Here is a 27898-nt window from a genome sequence, read left to right as displayed (position 1 = left end):
CCACCATGTCAGCTCAGGGCAGTAAACCACACGAGCTTCGGACAGCAACAGAGCCTCGACAGAACTCCCTCTATAAGCTGAGGGTGTCCTATATATCCCAGGTCAACCCAACCATTCGACTTATCCGATTTAATAATTTTTGTGGCTGTACCTCACTTGATTGGTCTAAAGATAATTCAGAGAACGTATGCGGCCCTACCACGAAATTTACCGAAATACCTGCCTTTAAGAGTTTCTGTCAACGTTTCCCATCTGCCGTAGATTGAGAAATACGTATACCTAGGAGCTCGGACAACCGTACTGACCTTTGATACATTATATCTAGTTGACGTATAATCAGCAGCCGCCTTTGGAATTTTTACCCGGCCAGTGGCTTGACGTTCATATACCAAACATTAAACATGCTGGGGGTTTTACAATAACTTCCACTCCCCAGGATGCTTCTACTCAAGGAGACATTGATATAGCTGCAGATGGAAATGATAAACATCAGCCATATGTTGAACTAGCTGTCCAATATTCACCTAGTAACCCAGCTGCTAAGTGGTTTTGGCAGCCTATAGAGCAAATATTAGGTGCCTATGTCAAAGTTAGGATTGGCGGCCGGTTTGTATGGCCGCCACCAAATGGTATGGCATTAGATGAGATCAAGAACATCGTGTTTGTGGCTGGTGGCGTTGGTATCAAGTACGACCCCTTTACTATCTCCTCCCGTCGATTCAAAGAGAGTCCTGTTAGGTCTTTGTCATATATAAATAGTCTTGTCGCAGAACTTTTGACTAACTTACTGTATTAGCCCACTCATATCAATGATTTCCTATATTCACCGGACGAGATCTTGCCTACTACCATCTGCAAGGCTTCATCTACTATATTCGACTAGGATCCCTTCGTCGTCCACTCCTATTAACATGGCAATGCCGGGTGAAGTCGTGAATATTTTGGCCACCGATAGGCCATCTAAAATTTTATTTCTAGACCGTCTTCAGCAAATCAGTCGCGACTGGAACCGAGCGAAAGATAATACTGATCCTCTCGACTTGCAACTGTTCCTCACAAATTCATACTTGGAAAATAGAGGAGGTAATAAGGTTGATTTTCACTCCAATATACTGGATACAGACAAGCATATAACGGTTCATTCCCGACGCATTGAAGCAGGCGACCTACACAAAGCTGTGGGCGAAAGTGACGAGCTAAGGAGTGGTACGATATGCTACGTTTGTGGTCCGCCAATAATGACTGATGAGTTTGTTAAGGAATTGGAGACGTTCATTGGCAACGAAGACGACAAAACAAGGAGAAGAGTGTTATATGAAAAGTGGTGGTAATTGTGTTCAAGGTATAAATCCAACACACAGTTATAAATATTAGAACACGTCAATCCACAATTGCGCCATACGAGCACAGTACCAACATGGCTACCTTGATTAAACACGTCTAACGAGCATAAAGTAGTAATATTAACTTCTAAACAAGTAACATCATCATTGGCGTGATCCCATATCCCCAAGGCACCGAGCAGTAATCCCAATCAACAAACAATGATATAACAAGTCCCTCGCGCCAACAAAAACTCGAAAGGGAATTTATATATAATAACACATAAAAAACGCAGAATATATGTATCAGAAGCCGAAAGTGTTGCTGGTAATGAAAATTTTAACGAGAGGTCTGATAGAGGAAGGAGGAAAGCTAAGGAGGGAAGATATCATACCAACCACAAACAAAATTTATCTAGGACGACCAGGTTAGGATTGGGGGTTAGTTGGTTGGTCCTACCGCTCTGCCAGCATCGACTAGCATAGCTTCATCGATTCGTTCTTTGGTATTCCCCCATTCAAGACGCTTGTATGACATGATCCTGGCTTCATTCATATCAATATCGAAGAACCTGATGCGACGGATATAATCATTGTATCCGCCATATCCGCCAAAACCAGCACCACCACCGTAGCACATCCATAATGCTGGTTTTCCATTTTTATCCTTCTCAAGCATACAATAGTCATTTACATGGTCACTAAAATGAAGAGTTAGTGTAAGTTTCCAAGAGTGATGTCCTCAAACTACGCTGTTGAAAAGGTTAGGTTTTGCTTACTGTCCACAGCTGACAAGTAACACATTCTCCTCTATCAATGCGTCTTTAAAGCCAGAATTATAAGTAGGCGCGGTTGGCGGCTCAGTCCAGTTCCCGGTAAAGAAATTGGCAGTGTTACGATATTCCGGTAATGGTATATGAATGAATGCCAAGTTCATGTGGATGTGCGTGTATTTTTTATGCGCAGTTCGAAGTCCCTCGGCGGTTGACTTGAACCACTTTATCTGGCTTGGCTTCAGCCAATCGTATCCCGGGTACTTTCTCTCATCTGGGGTATATTTATGGGTATCCACGAGATAAAGTGTCAAGGCTGATGCAGAAGAGGACCCTTTTCCGAGGACTTCCACGACATAGTTGCCAACACCATCTATTTCTTCAGGTCCCGGTTTGGAAAGGCTGTAAGGTAGGCGTTGCATAAGGTCCATCTGCGTGCGGCGATCCAGGTTTCCTTCATCGTCATGGTTCCCAAAAATAGCAGCATAAGGGATTTTATGTTTGATGAATAGATCAGCAAATTTGTAAATTGCTGTTTCTGTATCCGGCGCGGTGTCACCATTTACCTGATCGCCACTCAGAATTATCAGGTCTGGCTTTTCTTCATCCAGTAGCCTGTCAATAAATTCCAAAGTCCGGGGATCCGCCTCACATTTATCCTCATCAGTCTTTGGAATAGGATCCCGACAATGTCCAAGCCCTGTAGCCAGATGTAAATCTGCTGCTTGCATAATTTTGAACTTTCCATCTTTCCGAATTCGTGGAACTGGTAGTTCAACCTTTCTGGCATGTCCTCGCCGTACAGTCAGCCTTGCTTCGCTCTTAGAATCTAGCATGAGAGGGATGTCTTTTAATTCCCAATCAGGCCGAGGGTCGACAGCGTCGGGGCCAAACAGAACATCGACTGATGTTATCGATTTTTGCGAGTCGGTTGAATGTGGTAACCTGAGTATCCAAATGCCTCCAGGTCGTGACTCCCATTTTTTATCAGTTCCGGCACCAGGGTCCAGCCGGCCCATTTTCACATCAACAACAATTTTATCTGTGGGTAGAATCTCATCCCCTTTCTTCCGCTGTATATGCAGATATGCCTTCGAAGTCCACCCTTGACCAAGGTACAGGTCTTTTTCTATGCGATGCCATACTTTAGGATCGAGTGTGCAGCTTGAAAAGACATTCAAGGCAGAGCAGGTTGTAACTGTCAGTTCAGTAACAACAAGGCCCGGGTGGTGGGACGGCAAATGGTCATGTATTGAAGCTGGAAGGACCCGTATCTGGCTATCGAGAATGACGACGAAGACAACAACGGTGACTGTTAATATGCCGAGCTGGATTATCGTTCGGATCTAGAATACCCTCTTAGTTAACTGAACTAGAAGATGGCAAGCCTTCAAGCTAAGGGAGGCAAGTGTTTACGATTCGGCGGTTCATCTTTCCTGCAGCACCCTTTCTGTATCTTGAAGCGGTTCTAGGGGGCGATCAAAAAAATATCTAGCTCGTCAGCGCTTCATGAAGGGTTTGTGTAAGCAGAGCAAATGCGAAGATCGTGTTCATTATGCGAATCCCAATAGGGGAAAAAGCAAAGTATCAGAAACTCATCCGCCGGTAGATTGTATAGTTAACTGAATATTCTCGTCACCAGGTTTCTTCCGAACAGCTATCAATTGATCACGGTGACGGCACTTCGGAGCGGCGCTATTATTAGCCGGGTAACTTTAATTCCGGTCCAGTCTAGACTCACCTACCTGACTACCTAAATTCTTGAGCTTCGTGAGCTTTGGAAGAGCATCTCATTGAAATCTCCACCTCGAAAAGATATGATATAAGACAATATATATATATATATATATATATATATATAAAATTGATGGCATCTGTTACATTTTTTTCTCGTCGGCTCTTTGCAACCTCGAGATCTCCTCTGTTAAGTCATGCGCGGCCAATTGACACTAACTTTGGGATATTTCAAGGTACTCAATTTATGTCCTGGGCGATGTGTGCTTGCTATATGCTAACTGTGGTCTTAAAGAGGGTGATAGGGTAATATTAAACACGACGAAGGGTGTGACCCTGACGAAACCGCTTAAGAAAGACCAAAAAATCGACGTACGCGGCGGGTATATCGAGCATAACCATATCATTGGTAAAAGCGCTAGAGACGTTGTACGGACACATAATGGTATCGATTCAAGCAATTGTTTGTCAGAAGAATGTAGTCTGGCTTGGGCTGCTAACAACTGTCGATTTCTATAGGTCGTGGCGATTTCCGAATAACTCAACCAACCCTCGATGAATATGTGTCCCTAACCCGGCGACTTGTCACTCCGGTAAAGCTCTCACCGAAAGAAAGTTGTCATTTACCTCTATGTGGAGATATACGTATAACTGACGAACGCTGCTAGTAGGTGTATGCGGCGGATGCGAGCTTAATAGTTTCGCTCCTAGATATCCACACACCACCTCCATCCGGAGACGAACAACATGGTGAACCTCTAGAGATTCTAGAAGCTGGGACAGGCCATGGTTCCCTGACGCTACATCTTGCAAGAGCTATAAATGGAGCAAATACTTGCCCGCCGCCCATTCCACAAGCTACACAACGGACAATTCTGGACCCACAGAGTCAAGCTCAGGACACAGCCGAAGTAACAGAGGAGGAGAGTATCAAACAGAAAAACTGGGATGCATGGAGGGCTAAGCGCAATGCAATTCTTCACACAATCGAAATTTCACCCAAGGTGTCAGCTCATGCCGAGAAAGTGGTCCGCGGTTTTAGAAGAGGCATTTACACCGGGAGTGTAGATTTTTACGTTTCAAGCGCAGAGGGTTGGATTCAGCACCAGATTGAAAGCCGAAGCTCTAAACTTCCCCCCGGAGAAAAGTTAAAGCCGTTCCTATCATACGCACTACTAGACATGCCATCAGCAGAAAAGCGCATTCCTGAAGTTGCGCGTGTTCTTAAGACTGATGGAGTACTGGCAGTTTTTACGCCAAGCATCACCCAAATTGGGGATTGCGTTCAACTAATTAAAGACCAGCATCTGCCTCTTGTCTTAACAAAGTCGGTGGAACTTGGAATGGGAATTAGTGGCGGGAGACTATGGGATGTTCGGCCCGCAGTTATAAGGGCAAGCGTGAAAAATCGGGATGATGCAGAAGAACCGGCGAATGAGGCGCTAGACAGCCTAGTTGATACTTCAGCTACTGACAACCAAACGCACTACGCAAAAGAGGATAGTGGCATCCAGTCATCACAAGAGAATGGGCTTGGTGGAGAGAACCAGCCCGTCAAGCATGTGATGGTTTGCCGGCCCAAAGTCGGAGAGAGAATTGTGGGTGGTGGCTTTGTTGGAATATGGAGAATGGGAAAGGTTTGATTACCTTTTTGCATATTATATTGTACGTTCATGCTATGTATTACTAGTATTGCTTTATCTATAGAATGCTGATCAGCCGATTTAGATGTCACCATGAAAAGAATCGTGCGTCCGTGGGTGCAACACCCCAGTATAGACCCAAGACCGAAGGCCTCGTAAAATGGAACCCCTACTGCAGGATACCCCTGAAATTCAGCCCCAGCCTCGCTCGTTTAGCTCAGGGTATTGGAAGCCGCTTGGTATATAGCGGGGACACCAGGCCATTTTTGAACTCGTCTTTTCAGAGAGAGGCATGTTTATTATAATCGTATTTCTCGGCTAATGATCATAACTAGCTAACTCGCTAACTAACTAGTTGGCAGCGCATCTAGCATGTTTCCACGGGCTGGCAAAGCCAAAGATGGCAAAAGACCGAACTGGTTTGAACGGCTCAGGGGCAGCTCACAATCCAAACTGCAGCACCAGCAAGAGCCGCTCGCGCCTCTCAAACCACGACCAGACATGTCTGATATTACAGGCATAAGTCTAGAGGAAATATGCAAAGTGTGCTACAATCTCGACCCAAGCCAGGCTCCAGCAAGTGGGCCGCCAGTCAAAAATGGCCCTTCGTTGCTTTCGTGGGCTGCTCGGGAGTACAATTTACCTGCAGGATCGTCAGTTGCTAAAATAACTATAGATAAGTCGCATATTTTACTCGACTCTGCCCAAGGCTGCTTTTTCTGCGCCATAATTTCCACGGCCCTCTCGACGGCGCAGCCTGGATGGGAAGCCGAAGACACAGTCATTCGCATCAATCTAGCACCAAACGTGCCTGTGACTGTGCAATTGCAGTATGGCCATTATGGCACTTCCAGTGGTGATACCATGGGATTTGAGGTCCCCATGCACTTCGAATATATTATCCAGACTGGGACGCCAAAGCCAACAACAGAGATAGAAATATACCGACCTCGTCTGTGTGGTAGTAGTGGTAAAGCTCCTGACAGAGGTACGTGGCTCTCACTCGGAGGACCGCTACATTAGAGATGCCGCAAATATTGACTGGTTTTGGAACTAGGGGAGCTCATTTCTGGCCTTCTAGAGCCTATGGGCTTTGGTGAAGAGATAGCATCCCATGCTGGTGATGACACTTGCGTTGAGTTCATCAAAGAGCATGTAGAAAACTGCATCAGAGAGCATAATTGTGGAGGGAATGACGGACATTCGGCATTGCCATTGCTCCCTGATCGCATCATCTGGATCCAAGGAGGAAACATAAGGGACATTCGGCTTGTTGAGCCGAAGAATACCCGTGCTAATTACCTTGCTCTAAGCTACTGCTGGGGCTTGGTAACAGCAGATACATACCTCACGGACCAGTTTACAGTAGGCTCGAGGAAGACTACTATAGACTATAATGCTCTGCCGCCTCTACTCCAAGATGTGGTTCGAATTGCCTGTCTGCTTGGTATTGAGTATATTTGGGTAGATCGATTGTGTATTATCCAAGGTGACAACAGCGACTTCAAGAAACAGGCTCCCAAGATGGGTGATATATACGGCAATGCTACCTTAACAATTGCTGCGGCCTCTGCCAGCTCCGAGAACGACCATATACTGGTTGAACGGGATGCTAAATGGAAATCTTCTGGCATAAGCCTTACCCTGGAAGGGCTCGGCACTTTGGACTTGAAAACCCGGCGACGATCACATAAATTAGGTACAGAGGATCAGGGTGGTGATTATGGAAGGGTGTCTACACGGGCTTGGGTCTGGCAGGAGAGACTCCTATCTGCGCGAACCGTGTTTTTTACCTCCCATGCCCTAAAGTTTGAGTGTCACTGCCACTCTATCTGGGAAGGCTTTGATCAAGGTATATCCGGTAATTCTTGGTCCAGCAACCTAGAGAAGGTATCCATTGATTCGTGGCTGGAACTAGTGGATGAATTCATGCGTAGGGACATAACATACGCTTCTGATCGGCTCCCGGCTATTGCAGCGGTTATGAATCGCATTGAGAAGCGGAAAGGCTGGACAGCTTTTTGGGGTTTATGGAAACACGCCATTGTCGAAAGCCTGGGTTGGAAGGTAGATGATTGTGGTATAGAGGGAACGCATCCTTGTGAAGTGAACCCGAGTACCTGCGCGCCAAGTTGGAGTTGGCTAAGCATAAATGGCCCTATATCCCACGGCAACCTCTCGGTCTCTAATAAAGTTTCTCGGGAGGTATTAAAACCTTGGGTATACGAGCTAGAATGCCACGGGCTTAACGATGCAACGGGATCAATCACAGTTGATGGTCGTTTTGTTACCGGCTGGGTCGAAGCTACGGTAAAGATAGATAAGAAGGACAAAAGAACACCGGCCGAACCTGACAGATTTAGCTATCAATATAGAGCGGTGTTCACTGCTGACTATGTCGAAACCGTAGTGAATGCGGATGTGGCGCTTATGCCTCGGGGAGACGAGCCTTGGGGCATGTGCAGGCCAGCTGTGCGTGTACCGGTCGGAGAAGCGCCTCCAACGCGATCTTGGACCGGCTACTGCATTTACCTTGTGGTTGCTACGAGAGAACCATTCGCTATCGCACTGCTCCTAGGGCCCTCCTTACGGAGTTCTAAGCTGTACGAGCGGATCGGGATAGCTTATGCCGTTAGACGCAATATGTTTGAAGGAGCCAAAAGGGGCCGCTTTGAAATCATCTAGTGGTCTATTAGATTAAAGGGTATCTGGTTCACAATTTTCTCAGAAAGTCAGAAGAAATATCATTTTGTAAAGCCTACTAGCATGTGCATCGATATAATGGTATGGACCGAGATCTTTTTGAAATTGCCACCCTGAGAAACCATATAACCAGTTAATGAACTATAATTAAGCTTAAATGGCGGCACCTAAATTTAGAGTCATCTTATCAATCAGATAAGAATATGGGGATTGGCAGAGGCTAAAGTGTTAATTAGGTCAATTCAATTTGTTATTTTGTATTATATTGACATTCAATAATTAATAATTAACAGCTGCATTGTCCATATCTACCCATCTATTAAAAAACGCCATCCAAACATGTGGTATTGACGTGGTCAGAAGCAGCTGCGCCCGGAAAACTATATTGAATCTATCCACGGTCAGCTCATTAGTTATAAAATAAATTAGAAGGTAACGAATCAAGACAGAAGGGTATCGATAAATTTCAAAATCGCCTGTCATACTCTACGCGGTACAACCATGCGCAGCATGACTTCAAACAGCCTTATTTCGACTACTCTTCGCTTCTTTCTCCATCTGCAGCCTTTCTTTCCTCGCTCGTTCCTGAGCATCAAGTCCGGTCTTGGTAACTTCGTGTTCCTTGTTGAGCTTCTTTTTCTGTAGAAGCAAGCTGACTATAAAACCGATAGCAGCGAGGGCGGTATAGAATATCCACATAGTGCTTAAACTTTTGGTATAAGCGTCGAGAACTGGTTGCTTTTCGTTTGGCGGGAGAGCCTGGATGATATGTACCGAAGCACCAGCAGAGACTCCTTGCAGAGCGTCCAAGGTTTTGGGGCTAAGGAGATGTTGGATCTCTAGAATGTTACTTTGGAGTCTGTTTTGGATAATGACACCTCCGATGACAACAGAAATACTGCTAGCAAGATTTCTGCAGAAGGCTATGGAGGCTGTGGCAGTTGCTATGTCACTGGGCCTTATATGGCTCTGAAGAGCGATGATGGGAGCCTGGAAGTTGGGTCCAATACCCATTCCAGCCACTAGTTGGTAGAGGATAACTTTGACCAACGATCTGTGTGATGGGAGATTGATATAGAGCCCTGTTCCGAGAACTAAAACGGTTGTTCCAAACCAAATTGGTGGAAGACAAAGACCGGTCTTGCGAACGAAGATACCGGTGACCGCAGAGACGATAGAAACTGCTATAACGTTTGGAAAGAGGAGTATTCCCGACTTTAGCGGTGTCTCTCCAAGGACGGCTTGAAAGTAGAGTGGAAGGAAGAAGCTTCCGCTAGTGTAAATGGCTCCATGTATGAGGACCGTTCCATATGCCGCGAGTGTGGATCGCTGGGTAAAGAGCCACAGCGGCATGACTGGATAACGCGAAACCTTCCACTGAATAAGAATAAAGATGCCCCATGTCACTATTCCGAAAACAATCAAGCATATGACTGTTGGGGAAGACCAGGGGTAAGATTCGCCACCATACTCAAGGCCGATGAGGAACATCACCGTACCGCCAACGACAGCGAGAGAACCGAGCCAGTCAATGGCACGGAGTCCGGCTAGCAATGGGGTGGTAGGAGTATGGAGCTCCAGGAAGAAGAATATAATCAGAAAAGCAACTCCGTCGATGGGAACTATTTCTACCGTTAAGAGCCATCACGGGCAGCAACAAGGGAGAGCACAACTTACGGTTTATATAGAAACACCAACGCCAGGTGGTGTACTGGGTCATAAGGCCACCGATGACGGGCCCAATGATGCCTGATATAGCCCATACCATGCCGATGATACCGAAGTACATGCTTCGAGTTCTGTTTTACGAGGTTAGCCTGCCAAAACCAGCCACTTCCAAAGGCCAGGAAAGATGGGAACGAACCTCATGCTGAACAAGTCGCTCACACAGATATTCACAAGAGTAAGAAGGCCTCCGCTTCCTATTCCTTGGATCACACGGCTGGCTACCAACATCTTGATATTGATGCTCACGCCGCACAGGAGTGAGCCAACCAGGAAGACGACATTGGCGGCCAGCAAGACAGGCTTCCGGCCGAAGATATCACTGACTTTCCCCCATGATGGAGTCGATGCTGGGAAACAAGTCAATACAAGAATCAGTGCCCAGGGGGAAACAGTAACATACAGGCAGCACCGAGCAAATATGCAGAGCCAACCCAGGCATAGTCCGCCTGTGATGTGTTAAACTCTCTGGCGATGGTTGGCAGCGCCGTAGTAACGATCGTCTATGGCGTTTCGCATTAGCCTATCAGTCGACGAAGGATGAAAATCAAGACGAAAGGAAGAAGAAAAGAAGGCGAAGAAGACTTACTATGTCGAGAGCCGCAAGAAACGTGGCCAACTATAATAGATAGTCCGATGAGCATGAGTGGATGGCTTCGAATATAAATAAACCAGGGAAATATAGAATGCAACTCACGCAGAGCGCAAGCATGATGAGAGCGACTTTGCCCTTCGACATCTTGACCTCGCTGGAATCAGCTGGTGCCTCTGGAGCCTCTTGTGCTTCTGGGCCATTATCATCTTGGCTGTCTTCTTTCTCTTGATATCGATCTTGACGCATGACGTCTCCTTGCTTCTCGTCTGCCTCTGCTGGCCCAGCTGTTTCTACCGCCTCCTTCGCACCGCCAGCAAGCATCTTCGGCGCCTCCATCTTGGCCGAGCAATCTGTGCTCCCTTCGAGAGAGGACGACGAGCTCTTGATCTCTGTGGCTGCTTCATCCTGCCCGCCTGTCACCGTCGCCGTCGACTCCATCAAGCCTGCCATGAGGGAAAGACGCTCTGCTTCGTCTGGCCGCCACCGCTGGATGGCTACAATAAAGGGGGGAAAATAAAGAAGCAGAAACCAGCAGAGCGGTTGAAGCGGGTTTTATATGTATAAAGAAATATAGAAAAAATAGCTCAGAGACGAATCATACTGTCATATATTCGCTGTCTCCCACCTGCCTGGTTTTCTTTTATATATGGTTAACCGTATACGAGAAATTGCTATGGATCTCCCTCGTTAACTCACCCAACGGCCAAAGAGCTAACTAACCTGCATATTTTTGCCTTTACTGATGCCGATAAATCCGATCCATGGAGCAGAAGGGACAAACCAAGCCCGAGCCCGAGGCCCAAGGTTGTTACGGCCAGTCTTGCCTGGCCTGGCTTGAAGATAGTCGCACCGCCAGGACGAGGGCCCTGATGCCCCATATTATTGGAGCGGCCCGCTGCCCCCAGACCGGCCAGCAGTTAGCCAGCTAGCTAGATAGCTACCTACATATGAGATGTGGAATATGACTCCTAAAATATGTACGGAGCAAAGGGAGAGAAAAAAGAAAGACGGATTCCAGCTCGGACATAAGTTACGGCGAGACGCCCCTTAGTGCGACATTTCGGCCTGTCGACGCCCGTATCCAATCGAACTAACCTCAGCTGCCAGGCATGCTTGATATAAACTGGGCACCTATATATGGAGATCGATCGCCCGTAAGTGACGAACGTACGACCGGAGCCGAGTTCTTCTGCCTATAGAAAAGGGTCTCTATAACATGGCCAGACTGTGAAACATCATCCAATTCTATTCCTTTCTTTTTTTTTTGCACGTCTTGCCTTCTCCTTAAACCACCCGGCTTCAGGGCCGCTGGGAGTAAAGGCATGTAACTAAATATAACTATTCAGTTAGTTAGTTATATAAGAAAAGGGCTGGGTGGGAGAAAGCTGTATCCTCTCTTCGTCTGTGTCTTCCTTCTTTACAGTTCCATCCCACACACTGTCACCGTCACTATCATCAACCGACCAACCAGCCAACCAGCCAACCTCATGTTTCGACCCAATTCCCATTTCCACACCTTCACCAGAACACCAATGTCTGCAAGATACGAACGAGGCAGATCCAGAGAGATTCATGAGATAAAACAGAAAAGGAAAAAAATAAAAAGGGGGGGACGAGAATAAGTGGTAGGTAGGGAGATAGGTAGGTAGGTAGGTAGATAAAGGCGAGGTAACATAGAATGAACAAGAAAGGCCATCATACAACCCTCTTTTGACTTCGATTGGGAAAAACAAAACAGACAGACCAGCTAGCCAGCTATGAGGATAGTTGGCAAGGAGAAGGACAAGGCAAAAAAGTTAAGAAAAGGGAGGAAAAAAAAGGAGTAATGAAGACAAGGCGATGAAATAGAAAGCAAGAGAAGCAAAACAAGGTACAGAAATATCACCACGCCGTGTTAAGAAAAGGAGAAAGAAGCAAACAATGGACAATAGTTTCCAAGAGCAGAGACCCGAGGAAGCGAGGAATGCGTGACAAGAGACGTGAACAGGAAAGAAAGTAGGGGAGAATACAGCAGATGCAAGAGGAATAAGGGGACAAGAGCTGAGTTGAAGGTCAGGGCGAGTACGGAGGAAGAGGAAGAGGAAGCGGAAGCGGAAGAGGAAGAGGACGGGCGAGATATGGGACGAAAGGGGGAGGGACCAGGGGAAGAACAGTGAAACTCGCGGCAGAGATTCCGAAATAAGAGTAAGATGACGATATGATGATGATGAACATAGGAAGCAAGAAAAAAAGGGGGGGAAGAACAAGAAGAGAGACGAGGAAATAGAAAGGACCAAACGACTTAAGCACCCTAGCTCCATCCGTTGAAAAGATATAGCTTTGCACAACCCTTCCCTCACCCCCAAAAAAAAGAAACAGTAAGAAAAGAATATAAAAAAAGACGAAGAAACCTTCACGCTGTGCCTCCTCTTACTCTCCTTTCTAACTCGATGCCAACCAACACTATCCGCGAGCTCGATCCTTATCACGATCTCGTTGCGGGCCAAAGTCGACCTCAACTACCTTCCCTTTCTTGTTCTTGACCGAAAACTCCGCCATCAACGCCAGATGATCACTAGGGAAATGGTAGTTGGGGAAGCCAGGGACACGCTGCAAGTATTCCTTATCCACTTCTCCGAGCAGTCCGGTGACTTGCAGCAGATTGGAGGAGTACCAGATGTAATCGATGACATCGGTGAAGCCTGGCGTGTAGTTGGTGAAGGAGAGCTCGCCTATGGCAGAGTAGGCTGACTTGAGGGTGAAGGGATGTGTCATGCCTTGGCGCGTGAGGTTGCCGTATAGACGATCCCGGAGGTCAGGATGTTCTTCCTCTAGACGGCCGTGGGCGAGAAGGTTGTAGACCGCGGAGGATGGGCGGGAGTTAAAGTCGCCGCATACCAAGATCGGAATCTGAGATGGGCTGCTGTACTCGACGGACGGAGACGGCTCAACGGGCGTGGGCGGGCTGGTGTTTTCGCTGTTGTTCGTCTCGTCCTCTGGCTCGGAGAAGCGGAAGGCTGTCTTGTCTGTGCACGGAGGTATCTTGATGAACTTCTCGGCAAGCTGCGTGACTTCTTCCATCATGATGGCGGATTGAACGAGCTTGACATCTTTGTACGCAGGATCCCAGTAGATGTGCGCGTTGACTACAATGATACGCTCTCCGGACATGCGGTTCTCAAGATAGACGACAACGGCAATGTTGTCCTTTTGCCACAGCCGGTTATAGATGTCGTCCTGGCCCTTGGCGTCAGGTCGTCGTACTGCGGTTTGGCCGAAGTGAATCATCGCCTTCTCGAGGAGGATGTACTTGCTTCCCTTGAAGAAGGTGGCGCAACCATCGACGACCTTGGCTTCTTCTTCGCTCATACCTTGGGCGCGACCCTTCGGCCAGTATACGCCCTTGTAATCGTTATACGCCAGCTGTTCCCTGAAGAAACCATGGTAGCTGCCTTGGTCGACTTCCTGCAGGCAGACAATGTCGGCGTCCTGGCCTCTGATTTCGCTGAGAAGAAGGTCACGACGGAGCTCCCAGGCGAGTGCTTTTGATGGAGCGTATCCGTACTGCTGGTGTGTAGCATATCGATCGCACAGAGTGTTGTACGTAAGCACAGTAAACTTGTCATGCGGATTCTTCGACGAGCCGCGGCCGCTTTCGTCCAAAACAATCCAGTCTCGGTCAGACGGAGGCATTGGCACTACCCATGCTATTAGTAAAACAGCGACATATCATTTCATGTTTTAAAAAGGACGATAATCGAAAGGGGGAAAAGGATTAAGAGTATCCTACCTGGCGTCTCTTCCTTGAGGTACTTGATAAGTGCCTTTGTTCCCTCTTGCATGATGCGCGACTTGAGCACATCGTTTAACGGGTTCCCCTCGACGCCGAGGGTTTCAAGTTCGCAGAGATAACCCATCTCGAACGGAAGAGTTTGTAGATTGTTGTCGAAAAGAAGAAGCCTCTTCAGGTTAGTTAGCATGCCAATCTCTTCTGGGATCTCCGTAAGCTCGTTGCTGGACACGTCCAGGTGGGTGAGGTTCTTGAGCTGGCCGATCTTGCGAGGAAGGGTTTTGAGCTTGTTGTGGTTGAGATAGAGCTTGTCGAGGAAGGCATAGTGGAAGAGGCCGTCGGAGAGAGCGCGAAGACCCTGGCCACCAAAGTCAATGGCCATCCAGTCCTGGCGGCGGGTTTCCTTTACGGCCACAGCGCGATTACGGTCCTCAGTGCCGTTTTCATTGGAATCGTTTTGATGGGAGGATAGCTGGATACCCTTGGTCTGCTGGGCGACGGATCTGGCATAGTAGTGAGGGGAATTGGCCTGTCTGGATTCTGCGGCAAGCTGTAGTTGCTGCTGCCAGTGCTCGTTCATGGGTTCATCAACCTCGTCTTCGAGGTTAGCGGAGGAGCCGTTTTGCAGGTGGGAGGGGGTGAAATGCTGAGCAGCGGCGTTGGAGAGAGCACCGGCGGAGTAGCTGTGTTGCTGGTGCGAGAGAACCGGGTTTGATTGCGAGTGAGGGGCGTGGTGTTGTTGTTGTTGCTGCTGCTGCTGCTGTTGTTGCTGCGTCTGCTGTTGGGGATGTTGCGGGTGCTGGCCGGGATGCTGAAACTTTTGCATGGGCATGCCAAACCGCTGGTGACCCTGAGCACCGTTGAGCATGACCGGCTGCCCCTGATGGCCCTGGGAGTACATGGTGAACGAGTTGATGGCGGGAGACTGGTTGATTGGCGGCGAGCGCGACGGCGAGGGCGTGTCCGGGTTGAACTTTAGCCTACCGGTGGGTGAGCTGGTCCCGTTTCTTAGAAGGTGGCGTTGGTGAGCTTGGTGGTGCTGCGAGGGCTGCTGTTGATGCTGTTGGGATTGCTGTTGTTGCTGTTGTTGCTGCTGGGTCTGCTGCTGCTGCTGCTGTTGAGATTGAGATTGGTTCTGGAAGTAAAACTGCCCGGCCCCAGGCTGGAACCGGTAGGGACCATCTGCCATTTAACGAGGCAGATGAGACCGAGGATGTGTGCTGGCGGGCGGTGGAGGGGGTAGCTGGCGTAGCTGGCGTAGCAGCAGCAGGTGTCCGGACAGAGAAACGGGCGGCGTGGCGGGAGTTCGAGCTTGCGGTCTTCGTCTCTTCAACATGAGGGCCCAGCGAGCGGAACCTCCACTGGCAGGGAAGAAGAGAAGCTTGCGGCCAACCGTCAGAACGGACCGCCCTTCTTCTGCAACGCTCGTCTGTTTAGATCCTTCTGCCTCTTTCTGGCGTCTGTCTGGTTGTCTGTCTGCCTGTCTGTGTGCACCGAGGGCCAGTCCGGAGGCACAGCCGCAGCAAGGGGAGTCTCGAGCAGGTTGGCTGGGATGGGGACGGGCTTGGTCAGAAGGGCGAGCAGCAGCGGGATGGGGGGCCAGGGGAGGGAGTCCGGCAGCGCTTACAACTGTCAGTCAGTCTGTGGTGTTTCTTCCGGCGCCTGTCGATGCGAGTCTCTTTTGTCTTCTCGTCTTCGTCTTCGTCTTCCTTCTTCGTCTTCGTCTTCTTCTTTCTTCGTCGTCGTCGTCGTCGTTTCGTTTCTTTTTGCTTGTTTTTTTGCCTTGAAAAGTCGAAGGTGGGAGTCGGTCACGTGGAGTCACCTGACATGACGCTGAAGAGAAAAGAGAAGCTGAAAAAAAAAAAAAAAAAAAAAAAAAAAAGACAAAAAAGACGAAGAAAGAGATATAAAAAGGGTATAAAAAGATGAAAAAGATGGAAAAGATAAAAAAAGATTCATGGAAGGAAAGGGAGTGATGGCAAGAGAATGCAGGCTGTATACACAAAGAGCAGTGAATGCATGGGAGGCGGCGGTGGACAGTGATGGAAGGCTTCCTTGGTGGCGCAGTCAGCCTGCTCTTCCATCTAGTTAACTAACTACCAGCTGCTGCCTGGAAGAAAAGACGAAGAAGACGTAGAAGTCATGGAAGAAGGCCTGGAAGACTCGAAGGCAGGGAGGGAGATCTAAGCCTGGGACTCGCTGCTGGCCGGCGGAAGGACATGGCCATGGCCGGCAGCAGGAGACACCCTGTATAGATGGCTCTTCTACTACTACTACTATTTCTTTCTCTTCTTCTTCCACTGCTACTACTACTACTTCTACTTCTACTTCGTATCTACAGAGTGCTAGACCTGCTGTGATACAAAGACCAATTCAAGGCCAATGCGAGACAGCTCAGGATGGCCGCTACTAGTGACTGTCGACGGTTGACTAGGCCGCCCACGCCTCGAAAGCGAGTTCTGCGACTGGTAAACAGACAGCTGGAGAGCGGCAGCAGGCGGTAAATAGGCTAGCTGATCGGTGGTCCGTTATATAACTTGACGAAGATGCGAACGAATATCAGGACCACCAAAGGGGGGTGGTGGTGAAGCTCCTGGCCCGTCCCAGCTCCATAAAGCAATATAAATACTCTATCCATTCCGTATTTTTATACTCCATACTCCTCGCTTCTCTCTCCGTCTGTCTCCGTCTATCTCTGCCCTGTATCTCTGCTCTTCCAGGCCTCGTCTCATCTGCGTCTCTCCCCCGATATCAACCCCTGACGCCGGCTATTACATACGGAGCGCTCTCTGCCTGCTGCCTCCAAGGAGCGAGCAAACAGCCGGCCCAACCCTCCCAGGCTGGGGACCGAGAGATACGAAGCAGCAGCAGACCGACAGACAAGGCCATAGAGTCTCCCTGCAGGCGTTACTTTTCTTGCCCTTCTTCACCCCCTTTTTTTTTTCGCCCCGGGCAAGGGTAGTTTGACTGGTAACTCTAAGCAAAAAATAAAAATAAGAAATAAAAAAATAAAAAAAGACTTCGCACTAGGGATGGCCGTTCCCCCAGCGGGAGGCGGCTCGAACACCAGCGGCGGCGGCAACACCACGACGACGACGACGACGACGACCACCACCACCACCACCACCGGCGGCGGCAGCAGCAGCAATAATAATAATAACAACAACAGCAGCAGCAACAGCTCAACCTACAACTACAGCAGCAGCGAGGTCAGGCACTACAACTACAACCACCACTACCAGTACACTCCGCCCACTCTCGTCTCGGCCGTCGACTTCAAACATGTCTTCCTCCCTCACGCACCTATGATGTCGATTCCAGCCCTAGATCCGCTTCCTGCTGGCGGCGGCTCGCCCTCGTCTGCCTCCCTCAACAACACAGACTACACCACATACCCGCTCGGCAAGCAGAATGGACGGACCTATCTGCGCGACCCGGAGAGCACCTATCCGCTGCCCTGCGACGTGCCCGAGATCCACCGGCAGTCCCTCCACTCCCTCATCGTCATGACCGTCTGGGGAGGGCCCTTCTGCTCCCCGACCACCGCAGACAACCCGCCCAAGAAGGTCCTCGAGCTCGGCTGTGGCTCCGGCCTGTGGACGAGCGCCTGCCACGAGTACTTTGCCAACCGCGGACAGACAGACATATCCTTTACCGGTCTCGATATCATCAGTCTGGCGCCGGACCTGCAGCACAAGCAGGGCGTGGACTGGCAGTTCAAGAAGCACGATCTACGGAAAAATACCCTACCCTTTGCAGACGAGAGCTTCGACTTTGTCTTCATCAAGGATGTCTCGCTCTGCGGGCCCATGTCGGATCTCAAGGCGGACGGGACGCTGTCAGAGCCGTTGCGGGTGCTCAAGTCAGGCGGAGTGCTCGAGATCTGGGACTCAGACATGGTCTACAGGACCCTGCTGCCTAACCCGCCCGTGGCCCCGGGCAAGCTGTCCGAGGAGTACCAGGAACAGGCTGAGATTACCGGTACATACACCATCTCGTCCGCTACCCCTTTCACCAACGCCCAGAACAAATACCTCAACGACTACAACACCTGGATACAAAAGGCCTTTGAAGCCCGCAAGCTCAATACCATGCCCTGCGCCACTATCGGGCTCGCCTTCTCGTCAGAGGCTGAGTCGTTTCAAAGCTCCGGCAGCAGGCGTGTTGCCATCCCGCTCGGCGAGGTCAAATGGGAGCAGAAGCAGAACGGCAAGCCCCTGACGGCCGACCAGATGGCCCTGCGCCAGACAACCCTGCTCACCGTCGTCCAGCTGATCGAAAGCATGGAGCCCTTGCTCATGGAGGCCAGCGGCAAGGGTCAGGCCGAATGGGATCGCTGGTGGACTGGCATGACCACCGACCTGATGCAGAAGGGAGGCGTCGCAAGTGGCGAATGTCTGGAAATCGGCGCCTGGTGGGGACGAAAGAAGTAACTTGCTCTTCTTCTTCTTCCTCTCTTTCTGTCTTTCTTCTCCGTCTTCTTACCTCCCACCCAGATCAAATTAAACCATTACGAACCCAAAAAAAAAAAAAAAAAAAAAAGGACTACCACCCTATACACGCCGTCGGCTTCAGTTTCGACCTTCAACTTCGACTTCGACTTCGACTTTGCCGCTCAGTTGCTTGGTGTCTGGTAACGCTTCTTCAGCGTCCGGTACCGTTTCAGGTAATATCTGCATATCACAGATTAGCACGGCGGCACTTCTTACTTGCTTTGTTGTCTTGTTTGTTTTTTACTATCACCGTCTCAAAGGGAGGGTACTGTGAACGGAAACGGAAATGGGGATATCTGGAACGACCAAAAAAATATGCCGAGGTTCAAACGGGGTGTATATCACAATAGACGTCAGGAGTGGTTTTTTTTTCTCCCCTCTTGTTTTGTTTCCTTTTCTTGCTCGGGTGGATAGGAGTATATAGGCAAGGCGGGAGGTTGCATTGTATTTATGTATGGATGTCTGACGACCCTGGGACTATACATGGAGTATATAATTTGCTTGAATAAATTCAACTTACAATGCTTCGACTTCTATTATAATGTCAGAAGAAACGCACGAAAAAGTGACTCAGAAATAGCACAAGATCGTACACACCTTTCTTCACAAACTCGGCTCTCTCTATGCCCTTTTTGATCTCCGCTTCGTCGGTGATGTGCGCCTGGCTGGCAAAGGCCCGGTGCAGCCGGTCTCGGAAATATGCGTATCCAAGAGGATAGTCTCGACCCAGAAAGAGGAGTTCTGCTCCAGCAACATCAGATTAGCCCGTCTCCTTCTCCCAGCAAACCATTCCTTATGCTGGCTGCTCACCTTTATAGATCTTCACCACCTGGTGTCTTAACGAGCTCATCCTGTCCAAGCAGCCCCAGTGGGTTATCTAGAGAGATGCCCTGCTGCGACGACCGACGTTGAAGTAAGCGCTGCTGCTAGCGTCCGACCTGCATAAGCCTGCTACCGCTGCCCTGGCGTCCCAAGCTGATCCTTCGTCTCCTCGTCCGGTGTCCTTGTCTCTTCTCTTTCTTTGTCCGGTCTCCATCCTCCATCCTCGTCGTCGTCCTCTTCCTTCGCCGTCAACAAATCCCAAAACGCCCGCGCCAAGTCACGTGCCGCTTAGTTAGCTTTGACCCCCAAACTCCGGCCCATAAAGCCGAGGGCCGGCAAATCCAGCAACCTGCTGCCCACAAGAAAGACACAAACAGGAGAAAGCGAGCGATTGATAGCTTCTAGCAGTCTCCAGGGAGCGTAGGAGCAAAGTACCAGACATGTCTTCACCGATGAACCTGGCGAGGAAGTCGCTTCTCGCTCGCAGCGCTCCCAGCTCGCCATTGGTCAGCAGCATACCCAGCTTATCTTCCCCAGGCCGATGCTCTATCCCTGCTCTATCTCGAGCCTCTCATTCCCATACAGCCCATAGGCCAGCATCCAAATCTAATAATACCCAGCTTGATCCGCGATGGCTTTCAAACATAAAAAGGCGTATTGGGAAATGCATTGCTTTTGGCATGAAGCAGGATCTAGTGCCGGTTGCCGGAGGGGTGCTGGAAGAGATAGCACGAGACTGGAGGGAGCTAGTCGCGGGCAGCGAGGGATTCTTGACCGGTGAGAAGTACTGTGGTCTTCACAGGCATAATGTCGTCTGGGGCGAGATGGTGAGTTCCACTACATTATTTTCTATTTTCTTTGTCCCCCCCTTCTCCTTTTCACATAACCATCGGTTGAGTATGGATGGTTTGTACTGATTTACTATTACCTTTCTAGGATTCCATGGTAAGATACCTGCTTTCCCTTGATTATATGATATAGCCGCATTCCAGCAGCTATAGATCATCTGCTCTTAATTTGTATTATGAATGATCTTCTAATCAGTGTGCTGCTATATTCGCTTTTCCGGAAATAGGGTATGCATCGTATACTAACTCGTTCACTATCATCCCCATAAAGGGAGAAAACTAACGTACGAAATAGGCCATGTGAATAACGTCATGTATGTCCGCTATGCAGAGACAGGCCGTGTAAATTGGTCCCGCAACATAGCCCTCCACCACGACCCCGAAAACAGTAAGGAATGGTCGCAGCTCATGGGCTCCACGAGCATAGGCTACATATTAAAGAGCATCAAGGTGGACTTTAAATTCGTGCGTATACCCATTTAACACATCTACCAATGTACAAACGAAGTTAGAAAACCACCAACTAACCTACACCTACAACATTCAGCCCATGATGTTCCCAGACCAAATCAGCGTGTATCACAAACTATCAAACGAACCACCGGCACCGAATGATCCGAATCCAAGCCACTTCTCCAACCTCCATCTTGACGTGCTGATCATGTCTGAAGCCAAGCAGCGTCCTGCTGCTCGATGTGAGGAAGATGTAGTGTTATACGATTACAGGATTGCAAAGAAATTGAACATCTTGCCTGCGTGGATGTTGGTGCAGTATCGGAAGCTTTGGGAGGCGCAAGAAGCTGCTAAGAAGGCCAATAGGGAGAAAGTCAGGGATATTGAAAGGAGGGTAAGGGAGTTAGAGGTTGGTACATGGGATAGGGAGGGTGCTGTCGAGAGTATGGGTTCTGCTGCCAGCAGCTAGCCAGTATATTACATGATGTATATAAATAGACCCCCTTTTGGTTGATGTTGATGGGCGGATCGATTTCTGATTTGATGCGTATATGATATCTAGAGAGCGCAAGATACGTGTTCCTTACAATGCACAGGTCCAAAGTATTAACTTATTTATTATATAATTGGTAACTGCTCTATAACCTCACCCTGTCTTGGAGCTACGTATGAAGCCTGGTTACCGTGGCCGTGAACCGGAGTATGAGGATGGGCATGAGACAGTGCAGCTGCAGGAATATGAACAGGAGCAGAAGCCAAAGCTGGAGAGGATGTAACTCCCGTCCCGTATGGCAGGAACTGTCGCATCCCATTAGGCGCATACCGATACATCCCCATACTTCCACCTGCGGTGATGATAGCCCGATCATCTTCGATGATTGCAGCTCGCTCGATATACCATGGCGTAATCGGTACGCCATTCGGAGTAAGTATTTGCATGTGAATTCGAAGGCTTTCGCGAACTTCGACTTCAATTTCGACTCCGTTGCTGGTTTCGGTTGCGAACTCTACGGGTATACTCTGCTCTATACCGGCGTAGGTGAGCGGGTTATAATTCAACCTATACAGATCGGATCTGAATATGTTTTGGATATTGCCCGCCGGTTCGCTTGCAATTTCAACGTCAATGAAGAGGTTAGGGTCACCACCGCATGCAGGAATCAGACGAAACCTCGCTGGAACCTGGTTGGAGCATTAATACTCTCATCTTATATCCATTCAAGATGAGAAGGTCTGGAAGCATACCTTAGGGACAAAAGCTCCTGGCAAGTAGCTGTTGTAAATGGCTGACTGGGCCATTTGCATCTGAGCTTGTTGTTCACGTTCAGCTAGGTCCTGAGCATTGGTAGAGGAAACGATGCGTTCGTGTTGGGCAGTTAGACGGTTAAGACGGCTCTGAAGACGTTCTCTCTTTTGTACCGCAGACGCGAGCTCTGCTTCAGAGGATGTAACGGCTTTCGCCATGTTGGATTTAGCGGCCTCAACCTCCTGTCTGAGTGCCTTCAGCTTTGATGTCTCCGCTTCGATAACAGCCTTTCGGGCATTCCATTCCTCCAGCTCGGTACCAGCACCGGATAAATCTTCGAGTTTCTCAAGCTGAGCTTCAATCCCGGCGGTTGCATCTTCAGTTTGTCGAATGGTTCGTTCGAGCTGAAGGGAGCGTTGCCTTTGGCGGCTTTCGTCTCCACCACTCAATAACCTGTGGGTCAAGCCATCTAGCTCACGTTTGACTTTGGACAGATGAAGCTTGTGGTTGTTCCTTGAGCGTTTGAGACGGGAGCGGCGTTCGTTTAATTTAGCTTCAGCATTGACTATCGAGTTCTTGATAGTAGTTGATGGTGACGAAGGCCGTAGAGACTGCTGTGGGGATACGGCGACAGGAGGAGTAATGACTACAGCTCTTTGTTTAGCAGGGCAGGCTGAAAGGGGTGTAGGTTGTATGAAATAAGCGACTCACCTTGATCTGTGACGGGTGCTGACGGCGTCTTGACGCTCACAACACAGACTTCCTCGTTTGTATCAACACACACAAAGCTACAGGTATATGTGCAGTCTGGCGCTAATCCGGAGATCTCTCCTCTCCAGTGAGCAATCGGAGAATCCTTAGAGCTATCAGTCACCTTGGAAAGCGAAACGGGGGCCCAATGTGCGCCGTTGACAAGAACATAAAATGGCCCTGCAGCTCCATAAGCGGCGCCTTCAGCTACGGCGTCTTCACTGATATTAAAGTCATTCGCAGCAAATTCAATAGTTGAGGTATCAACGCCAGTAATCCAAATAAATGCGTTGTCAGGAGACACGCCATCCAAATCATCTTCCGAGGTAGGGGCATTTGGAGAGTACCAGTTACCATTCCGGGATCGTTCATATTCTCTAGTGACAGTAAATTTTGTGCTAGCCAAAGCAGCCCAAAAAGGTTGTATCCTTCTCGCCTCGTTGGCTTGACGACGTCGTTTTTTAGCAGTGGAGACGCGTTCCTTGGTATCTTTCAAACTAGAACTTGGCTGTGCAGGTTCAGATGAAATGCTAGACGATAGAGCGGTTGAAGGTTCAATAGAGGAGATATCAGGTAATGTCGGCGTTCCAGCAGCAGAGGTATCCGTAGCTGACCTTTCGTTACTTTTGGCGCGGGGAGAAGACCGATTCTTGGCCATTGATCGTCGAGCCATGGCAGTTCCAGCTTGAGCCAAGATGTGTACTGCAAGGAGGCTTCCTATCCAGCTAGGAGGTGAAGAGCTATCTTGACGCCGAAACTCTGCGGGTATCAGGTACGAGTACTTTGCAACTGTTTCAGGAGAAAGAAGCTTTGCTGAAAACAAGTGACCAAGCAGGAAGGTCTGTATCCCTTCACTTCGTAAGAGGTGTACGATAAGCACCATGGAGACACAGAAGGTGTTGACACCTCCGGTGCCTCCCGAGCTTCCGGCACCCAAGGCAATGGCTACCTGAACATGAGCGAGATCAATAGCAAAGTTCTTTGCCCAATTCCACATAAACAAGCCCCATACAAGAAGACAAAACCCGTCCATTGCAATCATTGTACTTAGCGAGGGAGTTCCGGCAGGTCCTTGGAAGATGTCAAAATTCGAGGTCAAAGTCCCGGTAGAGACACCAGCGGGTAGCATGAACGTCATGGAAGCATAGAGAAACTGGACCAGGGTCAAAACGATGGGAGGTAGCTGTAGCAGGAGAATGAGAATGGCGATTGTATCGGACGTGGGACAGGCCTTGAGGATCGTCGAAGCAAGGACTAACGGATTGACGCCTTTACGGGCGGAATGGGCCTTTTTCACAGTTGGACCCATCCTGTCCGCTCGACGGGAGAAATGTTCGTTGAGCCGGTCTCCAGCTACGATACAGGTGGCAGCTGAGTAGGTATGGTGGCCGTTCGGTGACATGGCGGCATCTCCTCCAACACTAGTACTGCTAACCAAGGCGTGACCGTTGCTTCCATTAACCTGAGCACTTCCGCTTACACGCCCGCCTGTTTCTTTCTTGGTCACACCGCCCATACCACCATTCGAAGAACCATAGCTATTTTCCAGTTGGCCATCGAGGTTCTGCAGAGTCCTAGCGGAGGCGTAGGGGGAAGACGACGAAGCAGCGGTTACGGAGGGAGGAATAGAAGCTGCTGCTACTTCTGCTCTCGAAGCAGTAGCGGGAGGAGTCGTAGATGGAGTGGGAGGCGTATTGCTAGAGGCCTGGTGGAATCCGTTAGGAAGGCCATTCAGATGGCCATTAGATTTTTGTTTGGCGAGCTTCTTCCCTGGCAAGGCACGGCCTGACTCGCTGCGCTGTCCGTGGTGGTTCTTCCTAGCCATGGATTACCTATCCGCGGGCGCTAGGTGCTGTCGATGAGCCCAAATCCACCTTGGCGAGTGTTAGCCAGAGTGAAAAGGGCTGCGAGGCCACCTGCGGCCCAAGAGGCAGAGTCTGGATGTTACGATCGAGAGGGGGACCGGGGGGGGGGTTAATTGGCAGATGGGCGTGCCTTAAAGAGCGGCGGCCATCCTTTAGCGGGAAAGGAGGGAGAAGAACGAGCGGAGAGGAGCAGAGGAGAGGAGTCAGAGGCAGGCAAAAGTGAGGCCGGAAAAAAGCAGTGAGTGAGTGAGCAAGTGAGTGAGAAAGGCTGGCCCAGCGCTCGTTTCGGATTTCACAAGATGCTTTTTTTCCCTTCAGACTTTCTCGGCGGCGCGCTTGCGGTGAAAAAAAGGTAAGCGCTGACTAAGGAGAAGCACCAATAGCGCGTGTTTGTTTGCTGAGTCAGCACAGCCGCAGACCTTATTTTATCGACATCAAAACGACGTGCGATAAATAAGAAATAAAAACAAGGCGAGTGAGGCGAGATGAACAGCGGCGGCGGGAGGAGAGCGCCGTTGCTCTGTCCAAGGGGCCAAATTGGGGGGGGCAGTTACTTTCACCCTGGCCCGTTGTCCCTCTGGCGGAGCTGACTCCTTTTTGCTGCAGTGTCAGAAGTAGGAGGATGACACACTTCCCGCTTCTTCCTTCAGCTTTTTTGGCTAGGCAAAGACGGATGCGCCGGGAGGCTCTTCTGCTACTTGACTCCTGCTCCTCACTCCTTCGCAGCCCCCCTTGCTCTCCCCTGTTCATGTTCTACAGAGCGTCCTGACCCCTTTCCTGCTCGTCTGCCTGCTCTCTACTCTACGCTCTCCCCTCAATCTCTCCTCGTCCGTCCTCTCCTGCTCTTCTTCTCCTTCTCTACCTCCCCGCGCGGCCCTAGGGGAAAAAAACTAGAAAGCTTAGGCTCCTTGGCCCGAGCCCGGGCAGATCGGCGTCACGTGGAAGCATCGATCTGCTTATCTCAGCTGCAGATACTTCGAGTGACAGGGAAGAGAAAAGTGACGACGACAAGAAAGTCGAAATATCAAAGAAGTCACACAGAGTGACACTAGAAGAAGTAGTTCAAGAATCGACTATCAAGAGCTAGGAGTCATCGGAGCCAGCAAAGACAGCACATACGCTGTACAGGATGACAGCATACACGCCACTTTCACTCATGCATCCTAAAGTAACGGTCTCCGATTCGAGATGAAGCGTATATTTTTCTCCTGCATGTGCTCTCCCCACAAATTATACCACCTCTCGGATGCAGAGTTCGGGACTGCTCACATTATTTCTCCTGCTCACATACTTACATGTCTGCTTCTCGTCTTTGGCGATCAACTGCTGACGTACCAGCGGCGTTGTTGGGAAGGCAAACCGATGGACAGACACCCTTACGTACTGATGTAGCACTGCATGCATGGACCTGGTGTTATCCCGGGGTTGGGCTCCATCCCTCCGCCCATCCTTTTGCGAACCCACTAGTCACGGAGAAACTTGGAAACAATCCATGCAAGATACTAACTGCCTTTTATGGCTTCTGCACCATGCTCCTTTTAGTTTCCTTCGTGTTGAATCTGTTGGTTGGTTGATCTCATTATTGATCTGGGGCGGCTATTCTCTTCAATGAAAGTATGTTCGGCACTTTATTCAGAGAAGCCGTCAATGTTATCCCGTCTTAAAGCGTAATGAGCTGGTGGCAAGCCGAAGGCGAGGTAGCACCGGTTTAATTAGCAGGCACTATCCAAGTTGCTCCCAACGGCTGATTCTTCAGGGATGATGCCAGTATCATGCCGAGCACTGAACACCCCCTGACCTTACTGGTTCTCCTTTTTTTATTTTCTCGCTTTTCACGGGTAGTTCTCATCAGGAGAGAATGTTAAAAAGGGTTGAAAAATATCCACATGGCATGAATGCACTAGGGGGACCTTATTCCATATAACCAACCCAACGCGTGCTCTGAACGCCAACCCAGACCACCATATAAGTAAGTAATAATATGAACGCTAATATACAGAAAAGATACTTCAATTCCCTTCCTTACTTAGACGGGGAGGAAGGCAAGATGACATCACCCATCTCCCAGAATCTGGTGTCAGCATATGAAAGGCACAGTTCTCTCGCTGAATGGGCAGTGTTTAAATTCACAGCCTGATCCGAAAGGACATTCACAACCGTTCCGAATATGACCACATGGTCTCCAATCCGCGTGGTCTGTGGTAAGCACTTGCACTCGAATATAAATGGGAAATGACCATCTTCTCCTGCTTTCGCTCCATTTATCACCAAACGTGGCGGCTCACCGCTCTGGAGAGAAGGTGACGCTTCAACATCCCTGGGAGAAGTGAATCGAAAAAAGGAAGCTTGCTGCTCATCCTTATTTCTAGCTACGTTTTCATATCCTTTTGAGAACTCCAGAGCCAACCTTGCCATAGCCTCCGTAGGAGAGAGTAGATGGACGAGGAACCGGGACGAGAAACGGATGGCGTTGTACGTCTCTGATGGTAATTTGACGTTAAACGATATCACTGGCTTTGGGCTCAATGTTACTGTATTGAATGAAGACACCGTCATGCCCCTAAACGCAGCAGTGGACGGAGAATTAGGGTCAGTCGAAGTAACTATCGCAACGGGATGAGGTACTAGTCTCATCAACCGCCGGACTTCAGTCTGGATATCCATTTCAGCATCAAGTCCCCTCCCACTTTCTGTAGTTGAGACATCGTCCTCTAGCTCAATTGGCTTTGTCTTGTTGGTATTCGGTATATGTGAGCTGTTTGCTCTGTAGGTGCTCTCGGACTTTACGTGATCGGCTCGCTTTCGTAGGTTGGGTGGTAGGACTGGGCTGAGGGTATCGGAAATGCTCTCAACATGTTTTGACACAATTGCTCGTACTATGCCCCCGTAGTATCTGCGAGAGATGGCATGGAACGGTGGGATTGCGCTCGCTCTTATGGTGGTGTTATAGGTAGCTTGAAGTATCGAGAGTCCCTGGCCCCATGGCCGAGAGAAGGGGAGCATCTTCCCAATTGACTAGCTGTGAAATTCGTCTCCCGGTATCCGATTGCATCATTCAAATCGTCCAGCTACCCTCCCTCATGCTCCTCCGGGTATTAAAATGCTCATTTTCCTGGTTCCTGAAGAAATAAAAAACTGGCAAAGCTTTTGGTTAACT

General features: G+C 49.3%; 11 protein-coding genes across 11 annotated transcripts; 6 read left to right on the top strand and 5 right to left on the bottom strand.

Annotated features, from left to right (window-relative positions):
* Window positions 1-5: 5 nt before the first annotated feature.
* Window positions 6-1331, top strand: ARB_00161 (uncharacterized protein; the record flags this gene model as incomplete). Its single annotated transcript, XM_003013664.1, has 3 exons — window positions 6-185; window positions 326-687; window positions 884-1331. 3 exons carry the CDS (start codon window positions 6-8, stop codon window positions 1329-1331), a joined length of 990 nt encoding a protein of 329 aa, XP_003013710.1.
* A 433-nt stretch (window positions 1332-1764) lies between these two features.
* ARB_00160 (uncharacterized protein) lies at window positions 1765-3526 on the bottom strand (the record flags this gene model as incomplete). The annotated part of the gene is made up of 3 exons (XM_003013663.1): window positions 1765-2023; window positions 2102-3441; window positions 3512-3526. 3 exons carry the CDS (start codon window positions 3524-3526, stop codon window positions 1765-1767), a joined length of 1614 nt encoding a protein of 537 aa, XP_003013709.1.
* Window positions 3527-4271: 745 nt separating this feature from the next.
* Window positions 4272-5472, top strand: ARB_00159 (uncharacterized protein; the record flags this gene model as incomplete). The annotated part of the gene is made up of 2 exons (XM_003013662.1): window positions 4272-4307; window positions 4501-5472. The coding sequence occupies 2 exons, from the start codon at window positions 4272-4274 to the stop codon at window positions 5470-5472; spliced, it is 1008 nt and encodes a 335-aa protein (XP_003013708.1).
* Window positions 5473-5844: 372 nt separating this feature from the next.
* On the top strand, window positions 5845-7582 carry ARB_00158 (HET domain protein, putative; the record flags this gene model as incomplete). Its single annotated transcript, XM_003013661.1, is given in 3 exon segments — window positions 5845-6460; window positions 6530-7539; window positions 7559-7582. The coding sequence occupies 3 exon segments, from the start codon at window positions 5845-5847 to the stop codon at window positions 7580-7582; spliced, it is 1650 nt and encodes a 549-aa protein (XP_003013707.1).
* A 1109-nt stretch (window positions 7583-8691) lies between these two features.
* On the bottom strand, window positions 8692-10945 carry ARB_00157 (uncharacterized protein; the record flags this gene model as incomplete). The annotated part of the gene is made up of 5 exons (XM_003013660.1): window positions 8692-9797; window positions 9853-9974; window positions 10040-10250; window positions 10304-10403; window positions 10598-10945. 5 exons carry the CDS (start codon window positions 10943-10945, stop codon window positions 8692-8694), a joined length of 1887 nt encoding a protein of 628 aa, XP_003013706.1.
* A 1992-nt stretch (window positions 10946-12937) lies between these two features.
* ARB_00156 (uncharacterized protein) lies at window positions 12938-15096 on the bottom strand (the record flags this gene model as incomplete). The annotated part of the gene is made up of 2 exons (XM_003013659.1): window positions 12938-14181; window positions 14265-15096. The coding sequence occupies 2 exons, from the start codon at window positions 15094-15096 to the stop codon at window positions 12938-12940; spliced, it is 2076 nt and encodes a 691-aa protein (XP_003013705.1).
* Window positions 15097-15163: 67 nt separating this feature from the next.
* On the top strand, window positions 15164-15602 carry ARB_00155 (uncharacterized protein; the record flags this gene model as incomplete). Its single annotated transcript, XM_003013658.1, has 2 exons — window positions 15164-15254; window positions 15277-15602. 2 exons carry the CDS (start codon window positions 15164-15166, stop codon window positions 15600-15602), a joined length of 417 nt encoding a protein of 138 aa, XP_003013704.1.
* Window positions 15603-17296: 1694 nt separating this feature from the next.
* ARB_00154 (uncharacterized protein) lies at window positions 17297-18697 on the top strand (the record flags this gene model as incomplete). The annotated part of the gene is made up of 1 exon (XM_003013657.1): window positions 17297-18697. The coding sequence occupies one exon, from the start codon at window positions 17297-17299 to the stop codon at window positions 18695-18697; it is 1401 nt and encodes a 466-aa protein (XP_003013703.1).
* Window positions 18698-20980: 2283 nt separating this feature from the next.
* Window positions 20981-21349, top strand: ARB_00153 (uncharacterized protein; the record flags this gene model as incomplete). The annotated part of the gene is made up of 1 exon (XM_003013656.1): window positions 20981-21349. The coding sequence occupies one exon, from the start codon at window positions 20981-20983 to the stop codon at window positions 21347-21349; it is 369 nt and encodes a 122-aa protein (XP_003013702.1).
* Window positions 21350-21498: 149 nt separating this feature from the next.
* ARB_00152 (uncharacterized protein) lies at window positions 21499-24701 on the bottom strand (the record flags this gene model as incomplete). Its single annotated transcript, XM_003013655.1, has 3 exons — window positions 21499-22062; window positions 22126-22772; window positions 22838-24701. 3 exons carry the CDS (start codon window positions 24699-24701, stop codon window positions 21499-21501), a joined length of 3075 nt encoding a protein of 1024 aa, XP_003013701.1.
* A 2062-nt stretch (window positions 24702-26763) lies between these two features.
* ARB_00151 (putative oxidoreductase) lies at window positions 26764-27744 on the bottom strand (the record flags this gene model as incomplete). The annotated part of the gene is made up of 1 exon (XM_003013654.1): window positions 26764-27744. One exon carries the CDS (start codon window positions 27742-27744, stop codon window positions 26764-26766), a length of 981 nt encoding a protein of 326 aa, XP_003013700.1.
* Between the last annotated feature and the right edge of the window lie 154 nt (window positions 27745-27898).

This window comes from Trichophyton benhamiae, assembly GCF_000151125.1.
Source record: "Trichophyton benhamiae CBS 112371 chromosome Unknown contig00074.8, whole genome shotgun sequence".
Taxonomy (NCBI): Eukaryota; Fungi; Ascomycota; class Eurotiomycetes; order Onygenales; family Arthrodermataceae; genus Trichophyton; species Trichophyton benhamiae.
Note: the sequence above shows the minus strand (reverse complement) of the source record. Positions and strands in the feature narration are given on the sequence as shown.